Consider the following 26,339-nt stretch of genomic DNA (forward strand, 5'->3'; position numbering starts at 1 on the left):
TATAAGAGTGCATAATTATTATGGTTTAAAATAAAATATTTATAAAAATGACACTGGTTTTCAGGCAAAAGAGCATCTATGAAACTGAAACGCACTCCACATCATTTACTGGAATTATTGTTAACAACAATAATAATAATTTACATTTATATAGCACCTTTCACACCAGGAGGACTTCTTAAAGTGCTTCACATAGTTGACTGGGCACACACAGTGGAGCGGGGGAGAGAGAGCTGGGGGAGGGGTGCAAAGATTATCCCAATACAGAACACATCTGGAAAATTAAAATATTTTGTTTTTACATTCCTGTCAATAAAAGCTCTTTTGCCTTTTTAAAAAAAAGTCAAAAATCATTATTAAAACCATGGATACTTCTGTTAAACGGTCCCTCCATTTTTAGTGATTGATCTTTCTGTTAGCTGCAAAATCAGCCTGTAAAGTTAGGTTTCAACCAATGAAAAAAATGTTTTATTTTAAATAATCCCATTTTCTAAGGTGGACTTTGAGTACTGAGAAAGTGAAGCTGAGGAAGGTTGGAAGCTGATATAGATCGTAAGCTGAGAAAGGTAAGAACCAGCAGATTTTAAAGTTAAAAAATCATTAAATAAAGCGCCTTCGATAGCTCAGCTGGTAGAGTGGAGGACTATAGCAGTCCTGAGCGGCCATGGACATCCTGAGGTCCCTGGTTCGATTCCGGCTCGAAGGACGCCATGTATTTTTGGGGGAAGACAAGTTTGCAGGGCTATGAGGAGAGAGCAGGGGAGTTGGATCGCTCTTTTCAAAGAGCCGGCACAGACACCATGGGCCGAATGGCCTCCTTCTGTGCTGTGTAATTCTATGATTCTATGAAAACGTTAAAACATAAGTGGCATTCTATTAACTGGCAATCCAATGTTTGGGAACGTTTATGTGACAGTGATCACTTCCTACCCTGCTGTCACACACTAATCTTAGAACACGGAGGTGAGATTGCGAAAAATAATCACATTTTCTTGCCAATTTCTTTTTTATTTTGTTACCTGTTAAGGTGGGAAAAATACACTGATAAGAGAAATAATGTCAGTTCAGTGAAATCCATAGCAAGGAATTGCTCTTATTGTTGCAGTTTTTGCTTGAATTATAATAATAATCCTTGCATTTGATACAGCACCTTATCATGTCATTGAAACATCTCAGGAGCTTTGCAGGATTTTCTTAAAATATAGTGGCTGTGACTGTGACTCCAAGACAGCCAATTTGTGCACAACAATGTCCCACAAACAGCCATGGCATTAATTTTATCTGGAGGATTTGGGGGCAGGACAAACTCCTTTCTCTTTTTGAATGTTGAATGAATCTTTAATACCACCTTAATCTCAGTTTAAATCTAATCCAAAGGACACCAACCCTGGCATCCCACTGTATTGGAGTGCCAGTCTTGACTATGAGCTCAAGTACGAACATAGGGCGTGAACCTACAACTTACAACCATCTAACTCAGAAGCGAGAGTGTTACCAAATGAGTCAAACTGACATTTGATAATTCAACATTAATGAGGCCGGAAACTGCACTTAGTGTTTACCGTCAGAAATACACTTGAGTAAAAATCCTGTCAAGTGATTTGAGACTTCTTTACAATGTGATAAGACACTATATCAAACACAAGGATTATCAAAAGCAAAGATTATTGCAGTGTTAGCCAGTAAAACCATTTTGTCTTAAAATTTAAAATCATACAGAATTGAAAAAAAATCTTTAAATCAGTCTTTCTTTGCACGAACCATGGAAGAAACAGCTTCTGAATTAAGAGTTTTTACATGTGTCTGTGTGATCCTAAATATTAAGACAAAATGGACCTATAGGGTAATACTACAATGTGAGAATTTCAAGCCTGTGAAACTAAACATAACTTCTGAATATGAGAGCTTAATTAAACTAGAAGCAAAGTATTATTTTTTATCTGAAATCACCAGGCACAGATTGTAATAATTTATTACATTTCCTCAAATAATCTAATTTGATTGCTATGTATTTCATTCTGTGTAGCAAAAATTTAGAGTTTCACACTAAATTAGCGTAAAATCTTAACAGCATGAATTCATACAGCATGCTTCCCACAAGATAGCATCTTGGAGCACTATAACAGAAACATATTTGTCCTACTTTATAATACCCTCCCGAATAATGGAAGTGAAACCAAAAGAATGGATCCATGTTTTCCAAAGCAGTGAGTTTCAATTAGATTTATACTTGTGGTGCTGGCAGATTTCCTTGATGGTACTGAGCCAGATGTATAACAACGCTTTTGTTCAGCAGGCCAATGGTTTCTTGGCATTGTGTTGTAGCAATCCCCTCATTATCCACATTGCAGACTGACTGATCAAGCATTGCGATTTGTAATTAGATGGCAGAGTTCTCACTTGGCATTCAGGTCTGGAGTCATGTACACTGTCAGACGAGTAACTTCCTCTCTCAGCCACTTGGAACATTGATGATTCTCACAGCAGATTAAAGACTGCTTAGGAGAAGCTTGTCTTCCCCTCGACCAGGGAAGCATATGTGATTCAGCATATGTTGTAACTACATTTTGTTTGGTTAGACGGCTATCTGACACACGTGGAAATCCATCAACGTGCTTAAGAGTATCCAAACCAAACTAAATTCCATGCATCCCACCTACACATGGAAATTCCTGAGATATTGATTGGAATGGATTGTGCCCTGTGTCACTGGAGGGATGCATCCCGTTTACTTAATTTTGGAAAGTATTAGGCGCAGGTTGGCAAGAGACCAGGGTTGGGGACCCCAGAGTATGTGTTGGGGATACTGCAAGAGTCTAACCAGCTAAAACCATATAGCTTGCCATTGAAAGAACTGTCTGACAAGCTTTCCCACTGCTTGTCTAGATAGAATCACCTTACCCATTAGGGCTTTGACTTGGAGGGTTAACAGCAGCTGAATGAGAAGAATCCCTACCTCCAGTGACTAATCTGTCCTTCCAAGTCCTGCCGATGAACCAGGCTGGCTGTGCTGCCATCAGCAGTGCCCTGGAGCACTGGGGGCATACTGGCTCAGGAACTGGACGACCAAAACCACCATAGAGGACTACTAAAATTAGATCTAATCTTAATTCAATTCACAATACCTTAATAGATATGGAGGTCCTAGCTGGACAAACAATGGCAAAGCTTGCCGGATTGTACTTGTAATGACAAGCAATGTGGTTTTAGGCTCCAGCAGTACCTGTGCATACTCTGGAGTCCCCAGGTCTTGGCTCTTGCCAACCTTGGATAATACAATGACATTTATACAGCACTGTTTACACAGGGTGGTGTTTCAGAATGTTTAATACTCTAAAGAATTATGTAAGCCAGATGCATCTCTTCAGGGAGAAAGTGCGCATTCCATTCTAATTCACATTAGAGCCTTCAGCTCCCCTCTCGACTCTCTTCCCCCTCCTCGCTCCCTCCCTTCCCTCCCCTCACCCTGACCATTTCCCCCCTGCTCGGGTCATGACCCAACTGTGCAGCGCCTTGGGACGTCCTCCTGACGTGAAAGGCGCTTTATAAATGGAATCTTGTTGTTGTTGTTGTTGTAATAAATATCTCGGGAATTTCCAAGAATTGTTGGGATGCATGGAATTCTCAGTTTGCTTTGGATATTCTTAAACATAATAGGTTTCCGCATGTGTCAGATATGGATGTGTTGTTACACGGATGATGNAAAAAAGCACTGGCAAGGACACATGGACCAAATGGCCTGTAATGCTGTAACATTTATGTAATTTAATATAAAAATAGTAATTATGAAATAGTCAGAGCCATCAAACGTTAAATTAAACAAACATATTGTACAAAAACAACAACAGCTTGCATTTATATAGTGCACTTCACGCGGAGTTGCATCCCAGAGCGTTTGATTGTACAGCCATGAAAATAATTTAAAGCTGACTTAAAACATAACCACATAGAAAAATATGGCACAGCTGCAAAACAGTATAGAGAAAAGCCAAAAGACTGGAGAAACAATGAATGCCACCGAGCCTCATGAGGTGTGTGACATGGTAAGTTAGAGCATAAAATTGATGTGCACCACTCCCTGGTGTGCTCCATACAGTGGTAATTCAAATGTTGCTTCTTCATACCCCAGTCATCCTTGTCATTTCCTTGAAATTTGTGCTGTTGACTTTCATCCAGTTGGAGCCAAATTGATTCTGCCCTGAAATGATTTTACAATGACCAGCAGAGAGAAGGAAAGGCTTTCATTCCATCGATTTGAGCTGCATGCCAAATGTAATCCACTGCCACACACTATCCCACGCGCTCCAATTTTATGTTAAGGCTCGTTTTAAATTTCTGACAATGAAAACATCCAGGTGTTAATTATATTATTCATTAATGACATTATAATTGTTGTAAATGGATTATTCCCTCATACTATAGAAAGGACACGTTGACAGTGTATGGTCTACTGTTTCTGGTGTTTGATGGCATATTTGGTTTTTCAGATCAATGTTTTTCTTTAATTATTATTATGCGTATCCATGAAAACATACATAATATGGAGAATAGATTATGAGTAATTAATGACATTATCACATCTCTTCCTCACTTTCTTCTGGAAAGATATCTGAGGGGAACTAATTGAGATAGATAAAGTTTTAAATGGGATTGAGAAAGAAAACCCAGAACAATATTTTTTGATGCACCAAGAGGACACAGATTTAGACTTTCACTTATACAGTGCATTTCACTGGGAATAAAAGTCTCAAAGTGCTTCACAGAGATAATAGAGATAACTCAGTAGGGGCGAGAGAAGGAAGAATTTAAAAGTGTTGACCAAAGGGATGGTCAATGCAATAAGTTAGAGAGAAAGAGCAAGGTGAAGGGATTATGGGAGAGAGTTCAGGGAGCATAGGCTTGGCCACCCACTATTGGTGGGAAGAAGACAATATGAATGAGCTGAAATTTACAAGATCGGAAGATCGGTCTGGATGAAGAAGGCTCATCGGCCCATCAAATTTCATCCATCCAAAACACCCACCCTGCCATTCTTTCAAATTAGATGTTACATCAAGATTCTGTCTGCCTGTTCAGGTGGACATTAAGATCCTTTGGTGCTACTCAAAACAAGAAGGGAGTTTCTCTTGGTATCCTGGCCAACAAACCCCCAAAATAGAATTAGTGGTTCACATCTAGGCTGCAAATTGGCCCACAAAATACACAGTCATTCCACTTTACAGTAAATCCTGTGAAGTGCTTTGGGACATCCTCAAATGTGAAATTTGCTAACCAAATAATATTAATAATCTTTGAATTTGATATAGCACCTTATCACGTCTTCGAGATGTCTCAAAGCGCCTCACAGAATGTATTGTAAAGTGAATTGACTGTATATTTTGTGGGGAAATGCATAAACAATTGTGAGGATTATTAAGTGAACCCCACAGTTTAATTTTAATATTAGAGATCATTATCTGCACAGTCGCTTCCAGTTTGTGATTATTACATTTTCAACCCCTAATGTGATATAATCTAACAAATTATAATACAGAGGGTTGTTAGGACAAGGAATGTCCTACCTGGAACCATGGATACGGCCATGTTAGTTTTAAAGAGGGAATTAGATAAATATCTCAAAAGGAGAAATATAAAAATATATATGAAACAGCATCAGATTAAATGGATCAAATGGACAGGTTGCTAGCACAGGCACAATTGAGTGTGTACTGTAATTTCTACAGTTCAACAACAATAAATTCTAATAATAATAATTATTGCATTTGATATAGTGCCTTATCACATCTTCGAGACGTCTCAAAGCGCTTCACAGAATATACTGTAACGTGAATTGACTGTACATTTTGTGGGTGAAACGCGGCAGCCAAATGTACACAGCAATGTTCCACAAACAGTGGTGGATTGAGTGACCACATTCCTTTTTAACGTATTACCCTTGGAAAAGCGATACACCAATCGACTAAAAACCAGGTTCCTACTTACAGATAGGTAAACAGAGGCGTGTGGAGTAAAGAAACTTGCCCAACATTTCGCCCTGCCTGGGAATCAAATCCAGGGCCTCTCGCTTGCAGACCGACTGCTCTAACCACTAACGCTCAGGTCTCCACATTTATTACATTTATATAGTGCCTTTCACTTCGGAAGGATTTCCCAAGGCACCAGACAGTCAAGGGTTTACAATTTACTAGATAACAGGTTACTTATATTCTTTAGGATTGCAATCAATCAAACCACTTTCTATGTTTTTTCTTTATTTTTTCTATCAGTCAATATGCTGTCAACACAGCAATTGGGAGTTAATTGTTCTTACGGTGTAACACAAGAATCCAAATGCAATTACATTGAAAACATAAACTGTGCATTTTTTTTAAAATCGGGATTGTTTCCAAAAAGCAGTGCGTGATTTCTAATAAGTGTTTCGTTCAGAACAAACAAAGTAAAGAGAACCCAGGAGACATTGAAAGGATCTTGCTCCAAGATGGGTAATTTGCTAATGTGTATTGCTACAGTGCCAACAAGCATTCACACCACCTTGCTGGACAAGGGCCTTAGATGTACTGGCTCTTTAGTTTTCATGAGTGCTAGACTGGTTTGCCAAGAAATGTTATGCTTGCATCAGGACTTCTAGATACAGCAGCTAAAAATAGCACATTGGTTAGGCTCATAGCACAGTCCATTAACCCCGCAATTTAACAGCTCAATCCAAATGGAAACACTGCACTTAAACCTGATTTCTAAAATGTATTGTCTCCAAGTGAAATATGACAGTAATTAATTATATTTAAGATGCTGCAAATTAAAACTGCAATAATCGTCCAGCGTGTTATTGCTTGGGTAAAAATTCTACTTAGAACAGAACAAAATTAGATTTTCTAAAAAATATACAAAAACATGAAATGAGAAAAGGCCATTCAAACTAGCAAGCGCATTCCTTCCACAACCAAGGCAAACCTAGCTCATTCTCTGCTTTAAATCCTTGTGCGATGCAGTGGAAGCTGGTTAAGATGGACACATCGGGGGCAGCCATTTGTCTATCTTAAGCAGCGTCCTAGGCTAACCAAAGTTCTCTTACCTCATCCCACCCAGTAGAGGAGCAGTAGTAATACCCTCTACCTCGCGTTGCCATTCCCGTTCGATAGGACCAAATAGCAGCAGCTCCAAGATTATTGACAGCCTGAAGCCACTTGTGAATGAATGGGCTCCACCCATCAATCATGGATTAACCGACATCCAGCTCAAGTGGCTTCCACTGTATATTATACAGATATACTATACTTGAATCCAGAATATGCATCCTTTAAATCTTCACCTTTTCACCGTTGGCCTCTTTTCTCTCCATACTTTCGCTTATTTACCTCTTAAATTTCCAGCGCCAATAGGACTGAGGTCATTGTGTTCTTTGTAGCATTTGTTCATTTCACTCCTCACCCATTTCTATATCTCCAATACTGTTCTTGCACTATGGATGTGAGAATGGTGGGTAGGAATATTTGCTTAGTTTTTTCAAAAAAAATAGATATTATATTAGTTACCATCTGCATGGTATCAGTTTAGTATCAAGTGCCACGAGAAAGGCGCTATATAAGTGTAAATTGTACTGTAATTTGTAATGGATCAATTGCTTCTGTTTGCTTCTGTTATGCCACATAATGGAGTGGGGAGAGGGACTGTTAAATTTTTTTTGAGCTATTTGACACTTTTCCTTTTTAAATCTATGCCCTCTACCTGTGCATTCATGTTCCAAATAAACATTAAATATATTGAAGCATGTTTTAGACAATTGATAATAATCTTATTGTTCTGAATATAAATTGACCTCAATTCTAATGCAATTCCCCACCACCAATTGTCATACTTTCATTTGGAGGAAAGATAACAAGTGCGGTAATTATACCCAACCAAGGAGGATTTCAGATAAAAATAGCCGGCAACAATAGTAGAGTGTTACGTTCCTCAACACGTTGTGTGTTCGTGAGCACAAAACCCCATACCGTTAAATTCAGAGGATTCAGCACGACTCACTTAATAAAAAATAATTAGGAATACATTGCAAAAATCAAAGATCATATTTTTGAATCAATTTAAAGCTGGGATAAAAAGAGGTCTGAACATCCTGATGTGATCTCACATTGAAAAACCTTTGGGCCACAACCGCAGGTTCTGAGTTGATTTACAGGTCAGACACTGCAGAGATAAAGGAAGAGACAGCCATAAATCACTGTGTGCTGCAGGGATCTGAAATGCTGGAGGCCAGAAAGCAAAAAGTTTGTGTTCCACGAATGGTCAAATGTTTTCAGGATTTTTATGCTACGACATGCATACCCAACTTTTATTCATATATTAATATATTCTTTTGTTTAGCTAGTTTTCAGCATGTATTTTAATATGGATTTTTTTTAAGGCAGGGAACTTGATACACTGGGATGGATTACAAAACTATGGATTGACTAAAAATTTCAAATCTAAGGAAAATTTAAAATGTTGGATTTTCTGAATCTGCTTAATTTTTCAATAAACCAAATCTGTTTGAAATCCCTTCTTAGCAACATAGAATTTACGATTTGCTTATTTGTCAAATGTTGTTTATTGCCCCCACCCTTTGGAACTCCATCCCACATTCCCTTCACTTCGCTCCTTCCCTTGCCTCCTTCAAGGCACCTCTCAAGACCCTCCTCTATGACCGTGCCTCCTTCCATCCTCCTACCCTTTCTGCCCTCCACCCTCCCTTAATCCTCACTTGGGCCCAAATCCTGACTGTCCAGCACCTTGGGACGTCCTCCCAATGTGAAAGATGCTATACAAATTAAATATAATTGTAGTGTATTACCAATTACAGTGTTTCACCAGTGTGAAACAAGCATTAGACTTGAATTGATAAATTCAATTATCTGTTGATAAAACACCTTACTTTAAAATGTCTTGCTGAAATCAAGGGCCCGTATTATTTTCTATTGGATTGTACACTAAACATTGTAGACAGTCTCTGATGTGTTATTGTTTTATATTTATGTTGAGTTCCTCATAACAATATCCTGCACAATCTTAGTACAAGTTTGCCATTTATGACAAAATTAGTCCACATTGTTAACACAAAGCTGTACATCTCAATGTGGCAAATAATCTATTCAAAAATGTTACATTAATTTACTTAATTCAACATAATACAGTTGACCAGCATTACCAGTCAGGCACATTTTCTAAAGCAGTGACGTGTTTCACCTCAAAATAAAACACCAGGAAATAGATTGTATGCAAACTTCTGATCTGAAGAGAGAAACATTATAGTTTGATCTAAAGAGAGAAATGTTTTATTTTGTGAGAAATGTTCAGGCTATTTTTAAAAATTGAATTCTTCAATAGTGAATTTTTAAAAAGTGAATTCTGCAAGACATTTGATGAAACCTACCCTTTGTTCTTCCATTTCAGCAACTAGCTCTTAAACAGGCTTTGTTTATATGGGAAGAAGGTTTCGTAAATATTCATGAACTGTACTTCTAAAACCCAATGCAGAAAAACTCTCCTACCTGATCTATGCCAGCCAAAATTCATAGCTTTTGTGGCAGGACGTGCAGAAATCCAAAGGGAAAAGAGACTAACTAACATACTGCCGAAGTCTGTTAGCAAATGTGCTGCATCTGTCATAATTGCCAGACTGTGAGCAAAGTAGCCACCTGAAAGAGAAAATAAATCACAGTACATCTTTTTTGTAATGTCATTTTTTGGAGTCTTATTTAGGATATATAAGAGGAGAAATTCCACCTGGATCTGGATTTAATCTATTAATGTAGTATTTCAGAGTGTGAAAAAATTGACAAATTGTTTAATTCCTGTTATCTCCAGTTCACAAAATAACTTACTCAAAACCAGCTTCAAAAGTAAAAATTGTATTTTAAGAATTTAACAAAATCATGTTACCCTCATAGAGTAAATAAAGACCCAAGTGAAAATTTACTCCAAATGTGTTGGAGGGATATAGGAACTACAAAGTGTTTGGCGGTAACACCCATAGCAAGGTCAAGTCAAAGCACTGGAAGTGATAAACGCGTCAAAACAGAAACAACTGGAAGAAAAATATGATCAAGCAAACGCATTGTTTCATCATCAAAGTCAACTTTCTGCTTTCAGCAAGAGGTTTAAGAATCATTGAGCTCTTCACTTTATTTGTCACACTGTAGGACTCCTAACACTGTATTGATCGTGGATAATCTTTCAGCCTCTATCACTTCTAGTTTGCTTTATGGTGGAAAAAGGCTCACAAGATTATGCACTCACAGAAATAGGCAATTTAGCCCATTCAGTCTGTATATGAACCAATTTAATCTCACTCTTCTCCATGCTCCACATACACCTTATTATTATTCCTCTTTTTATATACATATTCTTCCTATGCACTATATTTTTCTTAATTATCTCTCCACCTCTCATGAAGGCATTGACTCATACTGGCTATATGGAAACTGGGTGACGACCTCCTGATGTGAAAGGCGCTATACAAATGTAATTTGTTGTTGTTTATGTTAAGTTTTTTATGCAAACCCAAACAGTGAGTCTTGGCAGACTCTGGATCCAGGTTGACATCTGATCCTGTTCTCATATAACATCTGATCCTCTTCTCATGTAACATTCAAACATATGTACTGTTCAGCAGGATCCTAGATAGAGATTGTTTTTTTTGCCCTGCTCCAGCCCTGGAGCAGTGAAATCATTTTTATCACCCTTACCATATAGAGAGAGTATTAAACAACTGGAATAGGTTTCCTGGAAGGGTAATTTGGACCAGGATGCTGCACTCATTTAAAAAACAGCCCGATGCTATAATGAGTGGATGGCAGGATGTGATGGAATGGGCCACAGAAATACATAAAAACATAGAAATCGACCGAGCTGAAGGATACCATTTGGCCCATCAAGCCCGCAGGAGATCACTTCAATCCCACCACCTAACCTACAACAACTACAACAATAAATTATTTTTGTGTAGCGCCTTTCACATCGGGAGGAAGTCCCAAGCTAAAGAGCGTTGTTCATCCAAACCTCTCTTAGAATCTTGTGATCATCCCTACTGAAAATCACCTAATGCAGTACAGACCAGAGATTGATCCTGTAATTGGTTTGGTCTCTTTTATTTAGTTCACACTGGACCTACAGCCTTTCCCAACTGAACCATTTAAGGTGCTCTACACAAACGGTACCTTGATGAATTATTCCTTTTTCACGCAGCGAGTTGTTCGAAGCTGGAACGCATTGCCTGAAAGGGTGGTCGAGGCCGATTCGATAACTACTTTTAAAAACGCGGTGGACGGGTATTTGAGGAGGACGGGTTTGCAGGGTTATGGGGAAAGGGCTGGGGAGTGGGATTGACATTACATTGCTCTATTCAAAGAGCCGGCACAGACTCGATGAGCCAAATGGCCTCTTTTTGTGCTGTACAATTCTATGATTCTATAATTCTATTGTAGAAATATGCTATACTAACATGCACATACAGATATATTACATGATTTCTAAAATAATTGTAGATCTTTACTACAGGGTTTAATTGGAAAATATCAAGCAATATTTACTTAACATTAGAACATTTTTTTGACAGAGCCAAGAAACGTGTCCCTTTAATCCATTGTAAACTGGTTTGTTGCAAATGTGTGACAGACTGTAAATGAGTAATAGTTTACAATNAAAAATATTTCTTAACAGGACCAATATATTTTAATAATGTTTTACTTTATGGAAGATTGTGATACTGAGTACTTAGATGGGTTGAATTGTACATTTCAGTAACTTTTTTTTGAAGTTCTAATTATGTGACTAGTTAAATCAAATTATTTTCATTATGCAAATAGCCCTTAAAATTAACAAAATATTAAAGGAGCATCAATGTAGCATCATCCTGTAGCTCAGTGGTTAGAGCACTCGCTTTGCAAGCGAGAGACCTGAGTTCAATCCCAGGCAGGGCAAAACCTTGGGCAAGTTTCCTTACTCCACACGCCTAATAATAATCCCTCCAAAAAACCCAAAACAATAATAAATTGGTCATTTTCAATCTACAACTGTTTGTGGGACATTGCTGTGTGCAATTGGCTGCCGCGTTCGCTCACAAATATACAGTGAATTCACTCTACGTGTGTTCAGTGAAGCGCTTTGGGATGTCCTCCCGACGTGAAAAGCGCTATATCAAATGCAAAGATTATTATTATTATTGCCCCAGTAAAATATTTAATAAAATGATTTTCTTTCCACTGTTTATCTGGAGACCAAACTTAGATGATTTACTCCTAATTGAGCCTCAATAAATAGATATCTATAACATGGGTAGATGAACAAAGAGAATGTAGGGCCGTTGTACCTAGCTCACTAAAAGCTAGTTTGTTTGCACGTGCATGGAGCAATTAAATAGGATGGAGCTTTATCGCAAATAGGATATAAAATATATTTTATTCTATTTTATAGTACCAATAATGTTGAAAAGGTTTAAAGTGTTTTACAGTAATTACTGTCTTATGCGATGGCAGTTTTTGACAAGGCAGGGTTTTTTTGGAAGCAACAGCAACAACAACAAGATTGCATTTATAGAGCGCCTTTCACGTCGGGAGGACGTCCCAAGGTGCTGGACAGTTGGGTCGGGACCGGAGCAGGGGGGAAATGGTCAGGGTGAGGGGAGAGAGGGAGCGAGGAGGGGGTAGAGAGTCGAGAGGGGAGCTGAAGGCACGGTTGAAGAGAAAGGTCTTGAGACTGGCCTTGAAGGAGGAAAGGGAGGAAGCAAGGCGAAGGCACTGGGGTATGGAGTTCCAGAGCCTAGGGGTTGAGAGGCTGAAAGCCCGGCCACCGATGGTAGGGTGGGGGATGTGGCGCAGACCAGAGCCAGAGGAACGGAGGGTACGGGCAGGTACGTGGGGGGATAGTAGGTCGGAGAGGTAGGAGGGTGCGAGGCCGTGAATGGTCTTGTAGGTGAGGATGAGGGTCTTGAATTCAATCCTCTGGGGGATGGGGAGCCAGTGGAGGCAAGCGAGGGTGGGAGTGCATGTTAGTATAGCATACATCTACAATAGAATCATAGAATCGTCCAGCACAAAAAGAGACCATTCGGCCCATCGAGTTTGTGCCGGCTCTTTGAATAGAGCAATGAAATGTCAATCCCACTCCCCAGCCCTTTCCCCATAACCCTGCAAACCCGTCCTCCTCAAATACCCGTCCACCGCGGTTTTAAAAGTAGTTATCGAATCGGCCTCAACCACCCTTTCAGGCAACCCATAGACAACCTTGAAGTACATTATTGATTAAGTTAGGGATTGTTGGCCCGCACACTGGGAGAAACTTCATTCTCCTTTTGAATAGTGTCACAGTATCCTTAATGTGTGACTGAGGACAGGCAGAAGGGACCTCGGTTTAAAGTAAACAGGCTGCTGGGCTAGGAAAACAGCATATTAAGAGGAGGTAAGTTTAGAGTTGCGAAGGTCAATTTCAGGATAGATAGCAGGACATTTTTCTTTATAGAGGGGATAATTAATGATTGGAACACATTGCCAGGAAGGGTGGTTAAGGCTGGGGCACTGAACTCATTTAAAAGCAACTTGTTGATATGATGAGTAAATATAGGGTGAGTGTTCTGCAAGGATGAGATCCAATAGGCCTCAGGGTCTTCTTCATCTGAACCAGTCTCGTGTTCTTGTGAAGGACATCAACTCCAACAATGCAGCACTCCCAAATCACTGCACTGGAGTGTCCGCCTAGACTGTGAGTTTATACAATACAAAATTACAATACAAAATTATATTTGTATAGTGCCTATGCTCCAATGTAGGGTCTGAACCCACAACCTTTGGGAGAAAAACAGTTGGAAGTTGAGGAAAATCAAAAGTCCAACTTGGTACATGTCTTACCTACAATTTCCCCAACCATAAATATTAGGCAAACAATAGCAGCAACATAGAGTTTCCTTCTTGCTTGTTGCTTTTCGCGGTTTTCAATTTCTGATGATATTCTGGTATGGCAGTGTTGGCTTACATATCTCTCCAATTCAATGGAATTTGTGTTACTCCCATTGTCAAATGGATTGTTTGGATACACTTCTTTTGAACTGGAAAAAAGGCTGCAACAGAAGAGGAAAATGCAAAGTATTATTGTTAAGGAGAGTCCTCATATCTCTTTCCACTAATTTTCAGAAAGTAAGCTTACATTGAAATCTGCAATACGTTATTGTTTTTCTTTAAAAAGTTGCCCATACTTAAATGTAATAATCTAAAGGTCCTACTTTATCCACTTTCAACAAACTTTACCTGTTTATTCAGGAGTCAGAGAATAACCTGTTCAGGACAACTGCCAAAGTGCAGTATTTTTAGCTGGTTCACATACAGCTAAGTTCATTGTTGGTCAACATCAAGGTTTACTTATTAAATAATATCCAGAGGAAATGTACTATAATGCAGGCTTCCAGTGAAAATATGCATATACCTTGAAATGATAACCTATGGTTTTATTCAAAACAAACAATGCTGTTCTGCAAATGTGCTGTGATTAAATTGTGTTGCACACATATGGAATCTATTACAAATATGATATAGTAGCAGATTGTCAAAATTGCTCATCAGCTATATGATGGACGATAATGGAATAAAATAAAATTAAAGAGTTTGTGAGATGGTCGGTAGCTAAGGTTGGGACACATCAAAAAGGATAGGATGTTGAGCTGAATTGCATTTTCTAGTTCATTACAGTTCTTATGAATCTAGTAATATCAAGTGATTGGATCTATTAATTTTAGGTCATCTGGCTTTACTTTATAAAGGATACAAATAAGTTCACTCCGTAAATGGTAGAGGCAATTTCCAAGCATTTCAAAATCATTCGTGTTTCTTTTTCACCTAAAACGGATGACTGCTCCGCAAGCACATTTGAAATATCACTTTAAGAACTGGTCATAGGGCAGGNAAAAAAATCTAAGAACTGGTCATGGAAAAAATTTAAGTAATTGTGCGTCAATCATTGCTTTCTCAAGATATTGCTTTTTTCCTGCTGTGAACTGTATAGCAGTTACATCATATAGGGAGTATTCAGCCATTTGAGTAGAAACTGCAAGTGGAGGCAAAGAAAGAGCTATGTTTCGCTGCTCATTGGAAAGGAGACTGCCTTCACATCTGGTGAGAAAGAAGAGCCACACATCACTGCCAGTGAGACAGCATGCAAAAGAGATTGTTGAATTAGAATGACAACTTCCATGACTTGTGAGTTTGGTAAATAAAAAAAGAAAGGTTTATTATAGAATCATAAAGATTACAGAATAGCATGAGGCCTTTTGGTCCATTGACTCATGATGTACCTGCTCCTCAAATGGATATAAATACTATATTCTCAAATCCTTGTTATTTTCCCATTCCTTTTCATATTCTTCTTCAAATTTTCATTCAGTTTCCTTCTGAATGGTGTCATGGTCTCAGCCTGAATAATAACTTCAGACAAGGCATGGACTCAATGTTCAGATTGCGCTCGGTATGAAAAACTTCCTTCTAAATCTTCCTTTAGATTTTCCAGAGGCAATCTGCATTTTATGACCTTTATTGCTGATCTACCAACCATTGGAAACTATCTTTCGCTAGCTATCCACTGACTATCTATTTCAAACTCTTTCAAGCGCTTTCCAACATTCTTCCTATGTGACAGGCACTATATAAATGTGAATTGTATTGTGTCGTACCCTCTCGAAACACTTCAAAATTCAGAAGACAACTATTAAGTACCCTCTTAAACTCTCCCTGTATCAGTGAAAATGGACAGAACTTTTGAGCCTATCCTCATAACTACAACCCTCATCCTTGGTATCATCCTAGTGAACTTACTATGACATTGATATCCTTTCCACTGAAGGGCAGCCAGTACTACTCTATCTGTTGCCTACCAAATGCAAGGGATATTATTTGTTAGAATTTACACTTTTTGTATAATGTTAGAATCATAATAGATGTTGCGAACGGGTTAACTTTTAAGTTAAGTGTGTTGTGGGCAGCTGGACTGAAACTCATGAGTTTACACCCAGGATCACGTGAGTGTCTCAAGGACAAAATGTCTACTACTGTCCTGCACGTACATGAGATAACGGACTGTCTCAAGGACAGTGTCTTTGTGTGTGTGAGGCACGTACACCCCATGAGATGTTCACGTGAACCCAGCATGATTTTGGCCAGGTGACCTAATGTCCGCACCATGATTGGATGGACACAAGCTTAAGACACCGTGCCAGACCAAAATCGACGCGCGCCCAGGACAGTACCTACCGTGGATGGAAGACTGAGAGCTAGAAGACAGAAGTAGACGACCACGAGGAGGGATTGCGCGGTACTATTGTTCTGTTAGTGAATCTATTGATTGTGCTTACTTGCCCACACCCATCGGGAACTTGGACGGATCTTGGAGTTTAATAAACACTACTCTGGTTGCAAACAGTGGTTGTGTTTGATTGGAACTCGAAAAGAAGATTTTATTTTCTAACAATTTGGCGTAGTCGGCGGGATTCCCCAGTAAACAGACAAGGGAGGTACAATCAAGCCTTGACGAACGTTTAATGATGTTGCATGTTTGAATACATCAACGTCTGATTGTTTTTAAAGCTGAATATTTGACTATATTACCTAGGAGGTTTGTGATTGTCTCCTTGTCAGGCATTTGAGTACGCTGGCGATTGCACCAGGTATTTAAGTGCGCTGATGTGCGTGTGAACGACATTCGAATATGTTGATATATTGTGTGTCGATCTGGAAATTGAACTCGAGATGTCTATAGTGGTGTTATTCTGTTATAAGATCTGTTGATTGTACCGGCCTTTGGTCTGACCCATCGGGATATTGGGGAATAACGAACGAATAATAATAAAACAGTCTGATATCTGGTTAGAGGAATTAGCGTTATTTTGTTACAGATTTGGCTGATTTTATTTTCTAACATATTTGTGTTATCTTCTATAAATTTAACATACTATTTGACAGTTATTTATAAAAACAGTACCTTTTTAATGGAATTTAGGTTTCTAGATATTTACCGATCATTGGAGTCAATGCATTCAGAAAGGGTCAAGGTTTTATAACCTGAGACTTACTTTGAATGAACACTATTCTTGTGCCAGAGAAACATAATTATGATAAAGGGATCCATTTGTAAGGCTCTGATCTTCAACTAAATAGCATTGCATGGAACTTGTGTTCCCTGAAAGGTTTTATTGCACAACAAGTAAATCTATAACCGGCACAGTGCAATTTTAAAGTAATTTTAACTGTACTGCTCTCAACAAGATAAGTTCCTTTGCCCAGAACCAGACAGCAGATGTTCACAGAGCAATTCTGTTCCATAGTACCAGCACTATGTTAATCATCTGCCCAAATCCTTTTTGCATCTGGCATAACAATATGACACTAGGCGTTTATGTGAACAACATTACCTTTATGTAGCTCCTTTCACAATTCAGTTGTTGTTGACTCAACAAGCTTTTATTACATCTTAGCTTACTACTCATGGTAAATTGTATCCACCTCAATATCACCAGTGAACCATTGGAAAATGATGGGTTTTGGAAAGGGAAAATGGCAAGTCCGCAGGGCCTGCCAGAGTATGACTGAAGATCCTAATTCTTACAAGGATGGGCCCACCTTGTAATTGGCCGGGTCAAGGGTACTTCCACTGTGAAAACCTAGTATGAGGTGAAATCAATGCCTGGTGATGCCAATGGCAATCATCTTGGTGAGGGGGCAGGAATTCTGGTGAGATAGATAAAGCTGTTGCTCACTAAAATGGCTTGGCCCTTAGCGAGCAGCCCTAACAAATGAACAGTCCCCGCCCTGGGCCAAAGGGACAAGCTGGCAAGGCTGGAGTCAGCCTGTTAGTGAACCCACCAGCTCACAAATACACAAAACTGATCACAGTAAAAAGATCTTTCTGGATGGGGTGAGTTCTCAACAGAAGGCTGGATGGGATGGTGGTGCTAGGCTCTTCCTGAGTGGGTTCATGTCTGTAACTGGATCAAAGGTGAAAGATCTGATGATGGACAATCTTGTGAGACACCCTGGCCCAGATCTCGGCATGAATTCCATCCTTTGGTGCCTTCTTCAGTGCCAGGACTTCAGAAGGTTTGGTTTGAGATTGGGTTTCAGGAGGAGATTGAAGCTCATGTCCTTGACACGCTTCAGGTTTAGGACACGGGCGTAGGTGGTAAATGCACCCAGCTGGATGCTGTATTGACCAGCATCCGTAAACTGCCTCGACAATCTCACCACATCAGAAGTGTAAGAACATTTCTCAAAGGCCTGTTCTCTCCTTTGCCTCTTGGAACGTCAATTTCTTGGGTTGCAAAAGATTTGAGATCAGCCTTTACGTTTCCCAAAAGGCAAAATACTGCAAATGCTGGAAATCTGAAATAAAAGCAGAAGTTGCTGGGAACACTCAGCAGGTCAGGCAACACCTTTGGAGAGAGGAAAGTAAGTTAACATCTCAGGTCGATGATCTTTCATCAGAACTTGACCTGCTGAGTGTTCCCGGCAACTTCTGTTTGTATTTTACCTTTCCCAAGGCAGATTCATGTTCTTACTCTACAGGAAATGTGTGAGATGATGAGTGACTCGAGTTTTCATAGTTACTGGGCAATTAAAGGGGCTCTGCTGAAAGATGAATGGTGCATGTGGCATGGCTCTGATCATTGACCAGGACCTGCTGGCACAGGAAGTTGGAGTGTGCCTGGCTGATCTTGTCTGGGGGAAGATGCTCTTCAGAGGATCTGCACTCCCACTTAATAATAATAATAATAATCCTTGCATTTGATATAGCGGGAGGACGTCCCAAAGCGCTTCACAGAACACACTGTAAAGTGAATTGACTGTATATTTGTGGGCGAACGCGGCAGCCAATTGCGCACAGCAATGTCCCACAAACAGTCGTAGATTGAAAATGACCAATTTATTATTATTTGGGGTTTTTGGAGGGATTATTATTAGGCGTGTGGAGTAAGGAAACTTGCCCAAGGTTTCGCCCTGCCTGGAATTGAACTCAGGTCTCTCACTTGCAAAGCGAGTGCTCTAACCACTGAGCTACAGGACCAACTTTGGAACCAACTTTCTCATATCTTAACAATCAGTTTCATACGTTTCACTTAACCACATGTAGTGCATTGAAATAAGAAATGTATAGCCACAGACATGACTGGAACTCCTTTGCATTCCTCGAACAGTGAGCTTCACAATATAGCAATAATACTCATCTTTGTTTGATATAGCATCTTATCTCATTGAAAAATTCTCAAAGCACCTCACAAGTTATCACTGTTAAGTATAGTTACTGTGTATTTGTAGACGAATTTGCTTGCAACAATGTTTCTCAAACAATCAACATCCAGGAGGTGAGTAACCAATTTGGTGGGAGAAACTCACTCTCTTTTTAAATAGCACATGGGATCTTTAATATCCAAATGATCGGGCAGACAAGACCTCAGTTTAATGTCCCATCAGAAGGATGCGAGTACTGACAATGCAGCATTGCTCTGGAGCGTCAGCATGGACGATGAGCTCAAAGTCTGAGACCTAGGACTTGAACCCACAACCTTCTGAACCAGAGGTGAGAGTGCTATAAACTGAGTCAAGCTGACACTTGGAGTACAATTATATTATGCTGTTAGCTATTTTTGACAAGCACTAGCACAGGGTTCATGTGTCTTATCTTGGCTCATTTGGTTGTCTGGGTCAGAAGTGAAGATTCCACCCCTATGTTGGGACTTGCTGCATTATAAGAGATGCTAATCTTTGAATGAGATATTTAAAACAGAGCCAGTTGTGCAGGTTGATGTTAAGTATTCTTTAATACTATCAAAAAGAGAAGAGAACTTTTCCCATTCTCCTGTCCAGCCATTTTCTAGATTGATTAGTTTTCACCGTATCGCTGTTTATGGGACTTTGCTGCATTCAAAATAGTACAAATATTTGCCTAGAATATCAGTTATTTAATTTAACAGTAATTACTCGAAAGTGCTTTTTGATAATACAGGAGCTATAAATATGCAACCTCTTCTCTAATAAAAATAATCATTACTTTGATATAGCTTTGAGACATCTAGAAGACCTGATAATGCACTATATCAAATGCAAGGATTATTATTGTTATTATGATAACACATTGTGAGGTTGTTTCAAAATGCTCCACATGATTTACTCTACGGTGCAGTGATTTTATAGGTGAACAAGGCAGTCAATTTGCGCACAGCAATGTCCCACAAATAGCCGTGAAGTAAGTAACCAATTTTATATGGGAAATCATTGGCCGGAACAATGAGAGAAACTCCCTTCTCTTTTGAACAGTGTTGCAGGATCTTTAATGCTTCCCAGAAATGCAGACCGGACCTTGATTTAACAATCCCATCCAAAGGACAGCTCTTCCAACAATGCAACACTCCCCCTAGCATTTTATTGGAGTGTCAGCCTTGAATCCTAGACTATGAGTTCAAATTCCCGATGTGGGTCTTGAATCTTCTGACTTAGAGGTGAGAGTCCTACCAACTAAGGCAAGCTAATATGGTGTAAACCTCATTAAGCCCAAAACAACAGCAACAAGAAGCTGCATTTATATAGCGCCCCTCACCCAGGGTAGTGTTCCAGAGCGCTTGACAGTGGGGGAGCACAACACTGAGCCAGGGGAGGTTGAATAGGAAGGTCTTCAGGCGCCACCTGAAGATGAGGTAGGAAGGGGTAAGGCAGAGGGAAAGATGAAGCCTATTCCAGAATTTTGGGATGTAGTGGCTGAAAGCATGGCCACCAATGGTGGAACAGAGGCCATGGGGGAGGGACGTGCAGAAGGCTAGAGCCAGTCAAGCGGAGGTTGGGGAGTAAGCGGGTTGGAGAGGTAGCAAGGTGCCAGGGCATGAAGGGATTTGAAAACGAGTGTGAGGATCTTGAAACTGATCCATTCGGCAATAGGGAGCAAGTGGAGCCTGGCTAAAACTGGTGTGAGGAGGGTACAGAGTTTAGTATGGGTGAGGATGCAGGCGGCGGAATTTTGGATCAGTTGGATCCTGTGCATGATTGAGCTGGGGAGACCGTCAAAGAGGGCATTTGAGAAGTCGGGTTCGGTGGCGACTAACGTATGGACGGGTTTTCAGTTGCATCTGGTGTAAGAAATAAGAAAGAGCCTTTTTTATTATCATGTTTAAATGAATCATTCTGCTTCTGTGAAAAGTAGCTCATAGCCAGTCACGTTAGTCAGGTTATTCTGAAGGATTATTAACTTGGAAACCAAGATAAAATCCTTCTCTTTTTGAGTACTTTCATTGGATCTTTATCATCCAATTAAAAACAGACAGATTTTTAATATCATGTGAAAAAATGCATCTTTAAAAATGCAGTACTCCCTCAAGAACTGCACCAGGGTGTCTGCCTAGATTTAAAGTCCAAATTACAAAGGGAGATCCTTTTTTTTGTCAGCCAGGTGTCTGACATATGCGGAAACTCATCACCATGCTTCAGAGTATTTAACCAAACTGAGAATTCCATGCATCCCACTTATATGTGGAAATTCCACAGATAGATTGTTGGAATGAAATATGCACTCTCTCTCTGGAGAGACTCATCCTGATTACCTAATTCCGGAAATATTAGGTACAGATTGGCAGGAACCAAGGTTTGGGGACCCCAGAGTGTGAGTTGGGATACTGCTGGAGTTTAACCAGTGAATACCACATAGCTTCCCATCGATAACACTTTTTTGAAAGCATTCCCACTGCTTGTCCATCAAGGATCACCTCACCTGTTAGGGCATTGGCATGCATGGTTAACAGGAACTGTGTGGGAGAATTCCCTGCCTGGTCTGCCCCTTCAAGTCCTATCAATGAGATGGCTGTGCTGTCATCAGAAGTGCCCTGGAGTATTGTGGACCTACCTGGCTCAGGAACTGCTCTACCAAGACCACCACAGACCTGGCTCGATTCTGACATTCTATTGCCAAACATGTCACCTTGGAGCTAGTTCAGCTCCAAGGAGATCCCACTTACCTCCCCCACAAGGAGGATAGTCACTATTTTGTTGTTTGACATCCGACAAGTGTGGGTTTGAGCTCTTACTAGGTAACTGGTAAGTACCAGGAACTCTCATCTTCAGGTCTCATCTGTGCCAACAGTCCTACCCCTCCTCAGCGTTGATAAGTGCCACTGATAAGTGGTCTGGAACGCTACCCTGCATGAGAGTATATACATGCAAGTTGTTGTTGTTCTTGACATAACATTCCCTCCAGTCCCTTCCCCCACATGTATTCATCCTTTTCCTCTTAAATGTGTTGATGGTTTTTTGGGTCAATCACAGATTCTGGCAGGGAGTTACGCAATCTCACCTGCCTCTGCATAAAGGAGTTCCTCCTTAACACTATTAAATCAATGAAACACTCTGAAGGCAACAATAAGAATATGTGTATTCGCCCACAATTACAGTCAATCAACTTTACAAAATATCCTGGGAAGAGTTTTGAGATGTCTCAATGACGTGGTAAGGCCCTATACCAAATGCAAGGATTATTATTATATTATTATAAAGCAAATTCCATTTGCGGATGTTGTCAGAAAGCCCAACTGGGAAGTAAAGCAAATGTTCTGTACTCAAACTGCAGACCAGCCAAGATTAAATTGTTGATTTTGATTCCATTATTTTCATTAACAACATATATGATTACAATATATCCACCTGAATGAAGATTTGGGTTGCTGGTTACATCATTGATGAGTCTGTACTTAGAGCACTGTGTACAGTTCTGGTTGCTGCAGTACAAAAAGGATATGGGAGAAATCAAGAGGATACAGAGGAGGGCAACCAAAATGATTGAAGGAAAGGAGGGACTGGACTGTGAGGAGCCACAAAGTAAATTGGGCATGTTCACACTGGAAGAGAAGATTGAGGGAGATATGATTACTGTCTTTAAGATTCGAAAAAGGGCTAGACAATGTAGATCATGACAGGCTGTTTCAACTAGTCTAGCAAAGTAAAGCCTGTGATTGAAGGGAATAAATTCAGAATAATTCTACGGAACCACTATTTCAGTGAGCAAACAGTGAACCTGTGGAACAAGCTCCCTTGGGAGCCAGCTAAAGCAGGAAATGTTAACATAGGCAACACAATTCAGCATGAAACGTGAGAGAGGATTGCCACATCTTCCTGTCTGCAGCTCGGGCACACATCCCTTTCCATTGAGCGATGTTTCCACCAATTGGATGTGCAGAGCTTAAGCAGGGGCTGCTTACCTCTCTGCAAACCAATCAAGATGGATTCCAGGCGTTGGAAGTACGAATGTGTGTTCACGAACTTGCTGGAGTCCTGTAGCTCAGTGGTTAGAGCACTCACTTTGCAAGTGAGAGACCTGAGTTCAATTCCAGGCAGGGCGAAACTTTGGGCAAGTTTCCTTACTCCACACAGAGCCTAATAATAATCCCTCCAAAACCAAAAACAATAATAAATTGGTCATTTTCAATCTACAACTGTTTGTGGGACATTGCTGTGCGCAATTGGCTGCTGCGTTCACCCACAAATATACAGTCAATTCACTTTACAGTGTGTTCTGTAAAGCGCTTTGGGACGTCCTCCCGACATGAAAAGCGCTATATCAAATGCAAGGATTATTATTATTATTATTGCACTCCGGGTAGTGCCTTACAGCAGCTCTCGCCCGAAGCCTCAGAGTTTCCTCATCAGCTATCCGGTGGGCATCTGCCTTCCTCGTGGTGTGGAAAACCTTTACAGGATAGCTTGTGATATACCAGCCATGTTGATGTTTTCGAGGGCCAGGTTCAGTATCATGTACCAGGTTTACTCAGCATCAGCCGCTTAATCCAGGGCCTCATACGAGGGGCCTTGGCAAATAGACCCAGAGATAAATCACAAACTTCTAACCAAAATAAGAGTTTCAACTGAGCCAAATCTTCAACAGCACTGCAAAACTCTTTTCCATGTTATTTGAAATTCCTTTTTCTGTACTACAGTGCAAATAATATAAATAATCCTGTAGCTCAGTGGTTAGAGCACCCACCTCGCAAGCAAGAGAACCCTGGTTCACTTCCCAGGAAGGATGAAACCTTAGACAAGTTTCCTTACTCCACACGCCTCTGTTTATTGAGCAGTAAGTAAGAACCTGGTTGTTGGTCAATTGGAAATTGCTTTCTGGGGGTAATAATTCCTTAAAAAAAAATAATAATTTGGTCACTCAATCCATGAGTGTTTGTGGGACACTGCAGTGCACAATTGGCTGCTACGTTTCACTTTAAGCACTTTACAGTATATTCTGTGAAGCCCTTTGAGACATCTCAATGACATGATAGGGTGCTATATCAAATGCAAGGATTATTAAATAATCAGTCATCCATTTGCTTATGTCTGAATGAAGCTAATAAATTACTGATGTAAACTCATTTTCAGTTTTTAACAACTGTCTAAGTAGATTAACAGAAAGGATAAAAGAAGGATGTTCGGGAATAGGACTTGGTTGTTGGAGAACCTGTTAGGAAGAATCATTACGCAGGTGCCTGATTTACACTTTGTCTTTCTCCACCATTACATTCTCAAGGGATACTGCAATTTATCACCCAATTCATTCATGCTTTTAACCAACAACAGCTATTCATCAGTCATTCTGACAGCACATTAAACCGTATACTCTTATTCCATTGCGTTTCCAACCACTCTTGCAATTTACTAGTAAAACATATCACAGTGTAGAGCTGCAGATTTTGGTTTGAATGAAAAGCTCTCCAGGTGCCAATAAATTCTGACTGATGTGAAGTTATGGTACACTATTCCTTTTATTTGATGGTTTGTGAATTTTATAACTGATCCATTCTAGTTTTCATTACACCAGCTGTACCCTTTTATTCCTGACTGTCACAATTTTTCTTTACTTTCAATACAAAGTAACAAGCTGTTTTTGGCCTGTTGTGGGAGAATAAGAGTTATTAGGTACATTATTAATAGTATAATACAATGGTGTAATCCTGTGTGGGGTGAACAATTACAGTTTCTAGTGTAACCTAAAATGAAGGTTTGTGTCTTCCTGGAGACTGCTCCAATTTGTATAAATTGGCACCAAAGCAACAGCAAACAAAACAAGGGAAGCCAAGGGCAAAGCGATTAGGTACATGAACAATCTTGGTGGCTAAGTTGCAGGACACGGATCATATCTGCTGTTTCCCTAATAGTGAGTTCAGAATCTTGGGCAAATCATCAAGGTGCTGATTAAAGTCAAGTTGGTTATCAAAGGGAGGAAGAAATCAGCAGAAGGATAATTGTTTTAGTATTATATTAATATATTACATTAATTAATTATAATATTATAATTAAATAATGTAATATATTAATATAATACTAAATATTAATTATGCTTATAATCTGCTCCTTTCCCACATCCCCCCAGTTCTGATGAAAGATCATAGATTTGAAACATTAACTCATTTTCCTCTCTCCTTAGATGCTTGCTGACCTGCTGCATGTTCCTTCTGTTTTTATTTCAGATTTCCAGCATTTGCAGTACTTTGCTTTTTGGGAATATTAATTAATCATTAAACTCATTGCTGTTCATGGGCCTTTCTGTTTCGTAAATTGCATTTGCTTACAAGAAAATAATAATAATCCTTCCATTTGATATAGTGCCTTTCACATTAGGAGGACATCCCAAAGCCCTTCAGAAGATATATTGTAAAGTGTAGTGTGTCTTTTTGTGGGCAGACACTGCAGCCACATTTTGCACAGCAATGTCCAACAAATAGCCATGAATTGAATGATCAATTTTATTAGGGGATTGTTGGCCAAGACACCAGGAAAAACGTCTTTCTCTTGTCAAAAAGTGCCATGGGATCTTTAATGTCCACTTGAACAAGCAGAAGGGCCTTGGTTTAATGTACTATCCAAAAGATGTCACCTCTGATAATGTAACATACCCCTAGCATTGGAGTGTCAGCATGTACAATATGAGTTCCAAGTCCTGACACCCAAATCCACAACTTTCTGACTCAAATGCAAGAATGCTACCAACTGAGCCAATCTGACACACAAATACAGCAAAACAGTAAAGCACTCTGAGACATTCTGGATGTTAGTGGCACTTTAAAAATGCAAGTTCATCTTTTCTATCACACAGTTAGCATTATTCACAGCAAGCAGCAATCTGGGAGTAGGTACATATAAAACCACATGGAGATGGAAATTATCTGTCAGGCAAATAGATGTGTCCTTCCGTTGGAAGATTGCAGTGCACAGCTGCTATTTACTGATAGAAGAAAAGAAACACAACTGCTAGTTTTGATGAAACACACACAAACATTTTAAAGGAAATGATTAAGTTTTCACAATTTT

At 39.7% G+C, this 26,339-nt stretch overlaps 1 protein-coding gene and 1 non-coding gene across 2 annotated transcripts in view; one reads left to right on the forward strand and one right to left on the reverse strand.

Moving 5' to 3' along the window:
* slc30a2 (solute carrier family 30 member 2) overlaps positions 1-26,339 on the reverse strand; it is a 46,423-nt gene that overhangs the window by 12,673 nt on the left and 7,411 nt on the right. The window contains exons 3-4 of the mRNA XM_007904489.2: positions 13,878-14,086; positions 9,525-9,671 (exon numbers count right to left, since the gene is read on the reverse strand). Coding sequence (XP_007902680.2) covers positions 9,525-9,671; positions 13,878-14,086 — 356 coding nt within the window. The remainder of the gene's footprint in view (positions 1-9,524; positions 9,672-13,877; positions 14,087-26,339) is intronic.
* On the forward strand, positions 613-706 carry trnay-aua. The gene is made up of 2 exons: positions 613-649; positions 671-706. It is a non-coding gene; the product is annotated as a tRNA-Tyr (tRNA).

The sequence above is a fragment of the Callorhinchus milii genome, unplaced genomic scaffold (genome assembly GCF_018977255.1).
Source record: "Callorhinchus milii isolate IMCB2004 unplaced genomic scaffold, IMCB_Cmil_1.0 Scaffold3, whole genome shotgun sequence".
Lineage (NCBI taxonomy): Eukaryota > Metazoa > Chordata > Chondrichthyes > Chimaeriformes > Callorhinchidae > Callorhinchus > Callorhinchus milii.